The sequence below is a fragment of the Sciurus vulgaris genome (genome assembly GCF_902686455.1).
Source record: "Sciurus vulgaris genome assembly, chromosome: 11".
NCBI lineage: Eukaryota > Metazoa > Chordata > Mammalia > Rodentia > Sciuridae > Sciurus > Sciurus vulgaris.
Window position 1 is genome coordinate 66,781,601 of NC_136472.1, and position 11,581 is coordinate 66,793,181.

At 37.5% G+C, this 11,581-nt stretch overlaps 1 protein-coding gene across 1 annotated transcript; it reads left to right on the plus strand.

The window, feature by feature from the left end:
• Positions 1-1,104: 1,104 nt before the first annotated feature.
• LOC306640554 (olfactory receptor 56A4-like) lies at positions 1,105-5,578 on the plus strand. The gene is made up of 2 exons (XM_079104844.1): positions 1,105-1,963; positions 2,938-5,578. The coding sequence occupies exons 1-2, from the start codon at positions 1,715-1,717 to the stop codon at positions 3,625-3,627; spliced, it is 939 nt and encodes a 312-aa protein (XP_078960970.1). The 5' UTR covers positions 1,105-1,714; the 3' UTR covers positions 3,628-5,578.
• Positions 5,579-11,581: the final 6,003 nt, after the last annotated feature.

Below are 11,581 nucleotides of genomic sequence, written 5' to 3' on the forward strand. Positions count from 1 at the left end.
TATCACCCTATATCTACAGAATCGGGCTGTGCCTGAAATCAGTGTCTTTCCCAAGTTCTTGGGTGATTCCGATGAGCACTCACATTTGCAATCAGCTGGTGTAGATAAAAAAGAATCCTGAAGAGATGCCCACACTATATGCTTAAGAATAAAACAAGAGCTTCAAACTCTGGGAAATATTTTGCATCTGATATCCTAGGTGCCCATACAAACATAACCTCCCAAATCCAACCATAAGAAATGATTTCCTGAGCTTCCTAGGAGAACACACTAGACCCTGACAACTTCTTCACCAGCATATTCCTGGCTGGTGAAGAAGATATCAAAGAGAAAAGGGGCTCCAGTCTGTGGAGCATTGTGTCCAGGGCATGCTTATGTATTCCTTCAGTCAGTTCCTTCTTGTCTTATCAGCTTCATTCCCTTCATTTTCTAATTTCCACCTTCTTTTCCCTGACAACAAAGAGGTTTCTTTTGGTTCTTAACAAATTCACAATCAAAAAAGCTATGGCACAGGTGTCTTTGAAATTTATTTTTCTTGCCTTTAACTTAATTACTTTTTGAGTGGGGTACCAGGAATTGAACTCAGGGGCACTTGACCGCTGAGTCACATCCCCTGACCTATTTTATATTTATTTAGAAGACCGTTTAGTTTTTTAAATTTTTTTTAGTTTTAGATGGACACAATGTCTTTATTTTATTGATGTGGTCTGAGGATCCAACCCAGTACCCCATGCATGTGAGGTAAGTACTCTACTACGGAATACAATTCCAGCCCTGTATTTTATTTAGAGACAGACTCTCACTGAGTTGCTTAACACCTCTCTTTTGCTGAGGCTGTCTTTGAACTTGAGATCCTCCTGCCTCAGCCTCCTGAGCTGCTGGGATTACAGGCGTGCACCACAGGGCTCGGCTTTGTTTTGATTTTGTTATCACTGTTAAATTATTTCTCTTCTGTGTCATTCAGTCTTATTCTTAGAGCTAAGAAACAGTGCCAGTGAATTATAGGCAAGTAAGATACAGATTCTAAATAATAAGGCATTATGGTGCTTTCAATAATCTATCAGTTTTATATATCTGAAATATCCTTATTGAATGCTTATTATATCACCAGGTGCCTAGTATATTTCTCTGTTATGATGAAAAGATAAAATTCCATTTATAAACTTTTGGGAAAACAAGTAGGAAGCATCAATGAATGTAGTCCAATTTCATTAGTGCCTGACTAGCAACACTCCTGGAGTATTTGAGGGTCATAGGGAACATTGAAAAGGAGATTCATTAAAGATGAATAATAGGAAAAGCCTTCTAGGAAGTACATTTTTGGTGAAGATGAGAATGGAAGAGGCAGATGTTACACTTCTGAGGGAAAAATAATGGAATCCAGAGGACATGATACACAAGGCACAACAATGTTTGCAATATATGAAGCATGTCCTGTAGGTGTAGATGGATCTAAATGTGTGTAAATGAATTATGGGACCTCTCTGGGACATACTCATGTGACGGGAGTTTTTATTTGCCCATAATACATGAGTGCTAAGGAAAAAATTTGAACAATATAGTCCAATTTAAATATAAATGTAACACAGACTGTTATTCCAAAGAATTGTGGATAAAGCTGAAAGCCTAGAATGGAGGAAGATGGATCAATTAGGAGTTTATTAACAATGTTTGCCTCTTGCCTTTCAGTGATTTCCAGCCCCACCTGATAGTCATGGTATTATCCCCCAACAACACAGGGACCCAGGTGATGGAATTCCTGATGATCTGCTTTCCGGGCATGCAGGACTCACAGCACTGGCTTTCAATCCTATTCGCTCCTCTTCTGACTTTGGCCCTGGGGGCCAACTTTATTTTATTAATCACTATCTGGCAGGAAGCATCTCTGCATGAGCCCATGTACTACCTGCTCGGCATCCTCTCTGTTTTGGACGTCATTCTCTGCCTCACAGTCGTCCCCAAGGTCAGACCCTCCCTAGATTTTCTTCTAGCCATTCAAACTTCTTTCTTTAAAAAGTGCTATTGTTTTGCTTCTACAAATCCTACCATCCCTAAAGGAAAACCACGACACCAGATCCCTCACAGATATGTCCTGTTCTTTCTTTTCTTTTTTTCTTTTTTGGTACCAGGGATTGAACTCAGCGGCAGTGAACCCTTAAGCCACATCTTCAGGCTTGTTTGTATTTTATTTAGAGACAGGGTCTCACTGAGTTCATTAGTACCTCTCCTTTCCTGAGGCTGGCTTTGAACTTTCCATTGTTTTACCTCAGCTTCCTGAGCTGCTGGGACTACAGGCTTTTTCCACCGTGCCTGGCTCCTCTTTTATGTTAAATTCATGACTTTTTAAGTTTTCATTATTTTCCAGTGGAAAGACCATCTGTCAGTCTGAGGAATATTTAAAATTCAAATTTCCTCCTTACTCCTTCATTCTTCTACTTATTACTTCTTACCTTTCCTTAAATCTCAATTATCCCACCCCACACCCTGGGCTCTAGAATTTGCTTTTTAAATGCAATCCTATGTACATTTGTATCATGTACTGTGATAGGAAACATTTTTGGAAAAGGTTTCTTGTGTTTTATGGAGGGACTGGAGAATGGACCATTGAACTTAGTGGGTTCTTGTGATACATATACTTCTCATGGGCAGATATGCTCACTGCAGTTTGGGTGAGGACCATGGAGCCCAGAAGAGGACAGGCTACAAATAAACATTTTTAAAACCCATGGTTGGTCTTCAGATTTAGGGAAAGGGTTTAAGTTAAACTTTGGAGATAGAAAGTATTTGAAATGAAGATACTGTCCCAGGTGGGATTGTGGGGCTATTGTTTGGGGGGTGTGGTTGGTTTTAATCATCCATCTGAGGGTTTTCCTAAGGGATAAATGCTCTAGAATAATAATGAATAGACAGGTTTTTTGATAACAATGATTCTGGCAGGTGCTGCTCATCTTCTGGTTCAACATGAAGGCCATCAGCTTCTCAGGCTGCTTCCTGCAGATGTTCATCATGAATACCTTCCTCCCCATGGAATCCTCCACCTTTCTGATGATGGCCTATGATCGCTATGTGGCCATCTGCCACCCATTGCGCTACTCGTCCATCATCACTGAACAGTTTGTCACTAATGCAGCCATCTTCATTGTCTTCCGCAATCTGGTAGCCACACTGCCTACTCCAGTCCTGGCTGCTAGGCTCAACTACTGTGCCAGCAACGTGGTGGAGAACTGTATATGTGCCAACATCTCGGTAGCAAAGCTCTCCTGTGGGGACATTCGCCTAAATAAGCTCTATCAATTTGTGAGTGTTTGGTGCCTTCTAGGTTCTGACCTGGTGCTCATCTTGCTGTCTTACTGCTTCATCCTGAGGGCTGTTACACACTTGCAGTCAGGAGGCGCAACCACCAAGGCTTTGAGCACTTGTGGTTCACATCTCATTCTTATCCTTTTCTTTTATACACTGCTGCTTGTCTTCATCTTCACAAACAAGGCAGGAAAGAAGATCCCCTCAGAGGTACCTATTCTTCTCAATGTGCTGCATCACCTCATCCCACCAGCCCTCAACCCCATTGTTTATGGAGTTCGTACCCAGGAGATCAGGCAGGGGATTATCAAACTACTCAAATACTAGCCTCAAGAGATAGGAGTCAAAGATCATGGACTGTAGAAGTCTGAACGTGTCTTGATGGTTTCATCCGAATGTCACTGTGGATACCATGTGGCATCCACGGTTCTACCTTCACCTCGAACCCAAACCTTCTAAACTACTGTCAAAATACTCATCCTCACTCCCCCTTTGCAAATATATGCAGAACCCACCTTTAAGTGTCCATTATGTTCTTCATTCCTCTTTGTACCACCACAATTTCTCAATTAGTCATTAAATATGTATTTAACACTTTCCAGGTTCTTCTCAGTCTTTATATTCTGTGTCTCATTTACTTTATAGGCAACGATGAAGAAGCACTTTCGACAGAACATGGGGTAGACATGAACAGGATTGGGGAAAACAATGAAGGCTTTTTCACAACCATCTGGTTAAAAATGATACTGGCTTTGGTTAAGGTGGTGAGTGAAAATTGAAGCTATGTGTTCACAATATATAGAGAGTCATCTGAGGAGTATAAAAGTTGGAAAGGATTAAAGGATGATACTGAAGTTTTTAGCAAGACCAAGTGGAATAGTGAAATTGCCATTAACTGATGAGCTACCTTGGTATGTAATATCAGAAGGTCATCTCTTGATGAACTTCATTTCTGTACCAATTCTTTCCTATGACTGTACGTTTGAAATGACCATTACTAATCTGAGTGAAGAGGTAAAAGTAAATAACTAGTACATATCAGGAGTCAGATCAAGGCTTATTATAGAAGTTTGACTCATCAGGATATAGATATTATTTATATTCCATTTAGAAGTTTGGTTTGTGGATCATTAATTTTCCACTAATTTCCCTCCCTTCCTTCAAGAAACTTTTTCAACTGTTGGGTACCCTGAATTCACAATTGCTCACAATAGATTGTGAGCTCATTCTTGTTTGCATCTGCACATCTAGCTTTACATGTGGCACAAAGTAGATGCTCCTTCAATTATTTAATAAGTGATTTTTGCCTCTGTCAAGACATTTGGTTCCACCAAATGGCTGCTAGTCTATAGAGTCCAATTTTAAAAGACAGGGCTGCTTATTGATGACATTTCATATGCTGGTTTTTCTAAACATATTAAAACATGGTATTTTATATTGTTGAAAGTATTAATTCCTCTAAATTATCAGAGAAATGGACTTTGTATATTTAAAATGGAGGATACACTTTTAAAGCAAGATTTAAAGCAAAACCAGCAGCAAAGATTTATTACACACATATTGAACAGAAAGAAATTAAGAAACCTCTCATTGACAGGGATGAATGTGTACCCCTATTCCTTCCCCTGCCCTCCATCCAAAAATCCCTCATGAAATATATTTGGATGGTGATTGTTTTAGTTATAGCCACTAGCCAGTTTGAATCATTTTCTACTTTTGGTTGAGATGTGCCTTTTGAAGAATCCATTCAAGGAGTAATAAGGATGTAATCATTGAAGTAAATGCTGTAGAGCTGAGCACCATCACAATCAAACTTAGCCAAGAATAATGTGTCTGGGTTATAGCAGTCCTTCCCTAGTACTAATATGTCCATAGGGATATGGATTTTAAGGACCAGTCTTTTCTTTTCCATGGGTTCATAGGATGGGGTGTCTGTTTTGGTTCTCAGTCATATTCCTATTCTGTAATTCTGCATTGACCTTCAGTCATCTGCCAGGCCTGGAGTTTGATCGTCCCTTTCTAATGATTGTGGCTACTTTGTACAGAGAAAGAGGTCCTGTTCACTGTAGTCAGAATTCCTCAGCATTCAAAGGTCTTCTGCCTTTGCCTTCCCTTGTGTGTATCCTATAATCCTGGTGGGATGTCCACTACTCCTTGGGCTTCCACTTATTCTAGGTTTGCTCTCTGAATTTACTGTTCTAATTGAATCTGAATGGAACGGACTCTATGTGGAAAATGATCAACATCTCAACATGTGTGATTTTAGATCAAAAATCATTTTCACAGAGATCACATGTTTTAAAAGTTTGTTTTATTTATCCAGGACGGTACAATGTCGTTTGATAAATTTTATACATATAGATGTGTATATCTATATAATACATATATTATATATGGAGTACAACTTTCCATTCTTCTGGTTGTACATGATGTGGAATTACATTGGTTGTGTATTCATATATAAACATGTAGGAACATAAGAAAGTAATGTCTGACTCATTCTGCTCACTTACCTACTCCCAATCTTACTTGCCTCCCTTCATTCCCCTTTGTCTATTCCAAAGTACTTCTATTCCCCCTTGCCCACATTGTGTGTTAGCACCTACATATCAGTGTGAATATTCATCCTTTGGGTTTTTGGAATTGGCTTATTTCCTTTAGTCTGATAAACTCCAGTTCCATCCATTTACCAGCAAATGCCATCATTTCATTTCTCTTTATGGCTGAGTTAAATTCCACTGTGTGTATATACACCACATTATCTTTATCCATTCATCTGGTGAAGGGCATCTAGTTTTGTTCCATAGTTTAGCTACTATGAATTGAGGTGCTATCAATATTCATCACATCAATGGACAATAATCATAGGATTATCTCAATAGATGCAGAAAAAGCATTTGACAAAATACATCACCCACTCATGTTCAAAACACTAGAAAAACTAGGGATAGTAGGAACTCCCTCAATAATGTAAAAGCTATATATGGTAGACCAAGGCCAATATCATTTTAAATGGAGTAAAATTGAAAGTGTCCCCTCTCAAACCTGGAATAAGACAAGGATGCCCTCTTTCACCACTTTTGTACAATTACGTCCTTGAAGCTCTAGCCAGAGCAGTTAGAAGGAAGAAAGAAATTGAAGGGATATGGAAAAAAAAAGAACTTGAACTTTCCCTATTTGCCACTGACATGATTCTACATTTTCAAACCCAATAAAAGCTCCACCAGAGAACTTGTACAGCTCATGAATGCATTCAGCAATAGCAGCAAGACATAAAACTAACATCCATAGATCAAATGCATGCCTCTACATCAGTGATGAATCAACTGAATGAGAAATTAGGAATACTACTCCTTTCACAATAGCCTCAAAAAAATATTTGAGAATCAATCTAACAAAAGAAGTGAAAGACCTCTACAATGAAAACTCCATGACACTAAAGAAGGAAATTGAAGAAAACTTTCAAATATGGAAAGATCTACCCTGTTCTTGGATAGTCAGAATTAGTATTGTCAAAATGGCCATACTATGAAAGCTCTTTACAGATTTAATGCAATTCCTATTAAAATTCCAATGATGTTCTTCATACAATAGAAAAAGCACTCATGAAATTCAATTGGAAAATAAGAGACCCACAATAGACAAAATGATCCTTAGCAAGAAGTGTGAAGCAGGAGGTCTAACAATACCAGACCTTCAATTATACTACAGAACTATAGTAATACAAACAGCATGGTATTGGCACCAAAACAGAAATGTGAACCAGTGATACAGCATAAAATACACAGAGAAAAAGTTATATAAGTAGTTATCTCATAGTAGACAGAGATCACATTCTCGATAGACATGAAAAATGGCCTTCTTCTTCTTCTTTTTTTTTTTTGGTAGTGCTTTATTGTTGTACATATCCATGGGGTTCATTTTGGCATAGTCACATATGCATGGAATATAATTTGTTCCAATTTAAGTTCCCAGAACCTCCTCCCTCTCTCTCCTCCCTCCCTATCTCCACTTCTCTTCTTCCCTAGTCTTCTCCTCCATCTCTTTATTGTTTTTTATGAATCGGTACTTTGTAGGTGTACATACAGTTGGAATTCACCGTTGTGCACTCACACATGCGCACAGCATGATTTGGTCAACTTAATTCCAAAGTTCCTCCTACTTCTCGCCCCTCCCATTCTCCGCACCACTGAGTTCACTGCATTTTGTGGTGCCCTCCTCCCCCATCTCTTTTTCCTTATTTTCTCTAGCTTCCACATATGTCAGAAAACATTTGACCCTTGTCTTTCTGAGTTTGGATTATTTCACTTAGCATGAAGTTCTGCATGTCCATCAGTTGATTGGGAAGATGGGAGTCAACAGGTGAATGTATAAAAATCAGGTGTCATATCCACACAATGAAGTTTTACTCGGTCATGAGGAGGAAGAGTGAAACTATGGCAGTGTCCTTCCACCTTTTCTCATGGAAAGAGAGATTATATCATCTTTATTTTTTTCCTAAAGCACTTACTACTTTGTGGAATAAATTTTAAATTTGTTTCTTTACTTAATGACTTGAATATCCTTTCATAATGTACACATGTCTTTTCTTCATGACCCTATACTGAGCACATAGAATGTGTGACACTTAACAGTACTGAGTATGTATTGGAGAAAGAAATAACTGTTCCCCAGATTTATCCTGCACGGTCACTGCTGTGTTGTGGGCACTTTGCCATCTTGATCAATATATTCCTGGATCACCCTCTAGTGAAAGATCTCCTTAGATATCTGTCAGATGCACATAGTGGATATAGGGGAAGAGTGGCTAATGCCGGGTAATGTTAAAGTTGCTGACAAGTCCTTCACCTTAACATTATCTAGACGTAACATAGTTCAATGGATCAGATTTTCTATTTCTGTTTCCTATTGAATGCTAGGTTATAAAGTGCTCCATATGTCTTGGGACTTCTGTGAAAATTTTTCATTAAAATTAAAATTAACCAGTTTCAGATGTTGATGTATAGAATTGTGAAAATCTGTTTAAGGCAAGATTTGAAGGAAGACATAAATATTAGGATGCAACTATTTCCTTGTTGGTAAACTGTTACCTTAATGAAAGCTTACTGTAAGGCTATTGTTTCTTATTATTGACTGATACAATTAATTAGAATGTAGCATTTCCCTGGATTCAAATGTAGCTCATTATCAACACTGTTAGGCCTTTGGACCTGTTTAACATGCAGAAAGCTAGTAAGAAAGTCTTCTGCCATTTTAACCTTCTCACCATGCTACCAAACATTTTATGTGCTGCTGCTTGGTGCTTTGGAGTGAAGAAGCTATTATATACATTGTAACTCCTTATCTTCCTTTTATATTTGTGGCAAACTAAAGCACATGAGAGATGTCTCATTCACATGTTTTCTTATTGTGATCATTTTTTATGAGGAAACATTGTTCTTTCAATTAACTAGCTTTCCGAAGCACTTTCTTAAATTTTCACATTAGTGACTAGAGAAAACCCTGTTTTACATCACTTGGTTAGAGTGGGATAGAGTTACTGTGCTTCTGTTATTATCTGCTTTTCACATGGAAATTAGGCACACTTTTAATTAATTGAGTCAGAGTTTCCCCCACGACACTTAAAAAATGATGAACTAGACAAAATGCAGAGTTTTAAATAATCTAAAATTTTCAAAGCTGTGGTTTAGCAGATAGTTTATGATCAATTCCTCGTTTCTGGGAAACACCTTCAAACCGAGTTTGTTAAGCCAGTTTTTGGAAACACTGGGATTTGCTTTAAGGTACATTGGTGTGTCACTATCAGACCTAGTGATTTGTATAACATTGATGGGTAATCGTTAAAAACTATTGTTGAGAGGTTTCATGCAATTAGGTATTTCACAACTTTAGTGGCTTAAATTTGCTTCAGGAGCAGATTTTTACTTCTATTTTGAGAATATTTCTCATTAGTATTGAGTTATAAATAAATTGAGTCTTTTTAAAATAGTAATATTTGTAACAGTAAGATTTTTGTTAGGTATTCTGGTCTTTATGATAGTGAACATTATGTGAACAGAATTTTAACTTATTATTGCTTGTTATTTAAGGAAATATAAATGCACTTTCAGTTTCAAGCACATGCTTGAAAGGAGTCTTGCAAGTGTGAAATCAAAGTCCAAAGGAAATAGTCAAGTATAATTTATTCTTGTTATTAGATAGAAAATTAAAGAGGTTGAAAACTTATGGGAGATTATACCTTAAACATATCAGTAATTCATTAAATATATATTTCTCAGGGTAACTGACTCAGACTTTGGCAACTGTTCCAATTGTGGACATAGAGGCATTTTCATTTTGGGGTCAGAAGGTAGAGATGCATGATTTTGGGTTCTGTGGGACTTTCTGGAATGGAATTGATATATTTTATTTTCCTCAGTAGTCCTGGTAGGATGTCAACCCCGAGAGCAAGATAAAGTCTTAAGTATCATTTCATAGAGAAACACTACGTCTATTGAGAGCTTAAGACCCAGAATTAAATATACATGAAGTCCAACCATCATGAAGGACCATAACTTTTTTTCTGGGTAGTTACATGTAAGAGGACCTGTTAATGAAACAGATATATAAGTAATCCTTCAGCCAGACTTGGATTTTTGATCTCTGAAAAAAACTAAAAAATTTTAGTATTTGGAATTTATCCCTAAGATGATGTTAGTTTTCCTACTTAGTTTCAAGTTTCATTTGGGGAATGTGGGAAACGTTCATATCTATGTCAAAGGGAAGAGGTATGGAGGAGACACAGTAGTGGGAGTGATGCCTGTCTTGGAATCTATGTCGTGTACAACCATAGAAACAATGATGTGCCCCATTTTTGTACAATGAATCAAAATGCAGTCTGTAAAAAAAATATTTGAATAAATAATTAAAAAGACAGTGAAGTGTGGCATGGACTCCTAGAAGCAGAAATGTATTTAAAAACATTTAGTTTTCAGCTTTCATGTGACAGATGAGGATCCTCAAGTTGAGTGATGCTCCTGGGTTAATCCCAGGTGCAAATGTCATCTATGGTTATACAAGGACCCAAATGCAGAGCCTGTAATTCCTCCTTTCATATCTCAGGTTTTCTTTTTCTAGTCATTCCCTGAATATATGTGAACCTATTTTTATTTCTCTTAATTTTGACATAGCGTCTTGGCTTTGAATTTGCCACCCTCCTGCCTCAAACTCGCATGTATCTGGGACAACAGGAGTGCATCACAATGTGGATGAATACCTTGTTTCTCCCAGTTCTTTACTTGTAGAAGAAGAAAACATTCCTTAACAATTGTAGGATTCAGCATGTTTTATATTTTGCCTAAATACTATATGAGTTTCTCAATGATTACAAATTGTCCTATGTGTCTTTATACCTATCGATTTCCCTAATCAAGTTCCTGGAAGAAAGAAGTTGTTTTAGAAAATCTTTGCCCCATTAATAATAAACCCTAACATACTTAAGTGTCGTCACTTGGGTGTTTTCTGATATTGTGACATATGAGAATGCATCAGCAGAGCCCTGTGCACAGATCACAAATGTAGTCACTGTGAAACTTGCATGTGAACTTCAAGCAGACAGTGGTGCAACGCCACTCAGGAGAAGGTTTATAACTTCTAACCCAGTAACTCCATCTAATCCAGTAAAACCCACCGCTCCACATGTCCTTCATTTTTACAGGAGTCTTAATTCTTTCAGGGTTCTGCCAACAGAAGAGGGACTTTGCTTGCAAAAGAGGAGGGGTAGAAAAAAGGCATTGGCTTGGTTGGAGGTAAGTGAGAGACTATGGACTCCAGCCACTTTCAATGCTGACATTCAAACTACCATGGTCTTTTCACAATTGCATTATGGGATGACATAATAACAGTAATATTATAATACGAAGTCATAATCAATGCCACTAATATCCACAGATATATTTTGAAAAATTTCAATGTTGAAATATGTAACTTTAGTATTAACTATGATTTATTTCTCCACTATGGTATTTATTTAATGAGCTTTTTTTTTTAGGAAAAAAGAATCATAAATATTGGGTAATAATTAAAAAGACACAAAGATGTAAAAGGTGTTTTTTTTTTTTTTTGGCATGTATGTGTTGGAAGAAGTTTTTGGGGTGTAAAGAGGGAGTCAGGAACTTATTTCAGAACTAGTACTTATCTTTCTTTTTGAAATCTGGTCTCCCAGTTATGGTTCTCAGCCCAAGTTCCCAAAAACTGATGAATAAGTCTTCCTATATGAGGAATGCAGAGTCAGTTGCCTTTG

Bases quoted from the DNA above. Each gene is read 5' to 3' on its own strand.
- LOC306640554 (XM_079104844.1), top strand. From the start codon at position 1,715: ATGGTATTATCCCCCAACAACACAGGGACCCAGGTGATGGAATTCCTG. The intron at 1,964-2,937 runs GTCAGACCCTCC...TGATTCTGGCAG, and splicing joins GCCTCACAGTCGTCCCCAAG to GTGCTGCTCATCTTCTGGTT.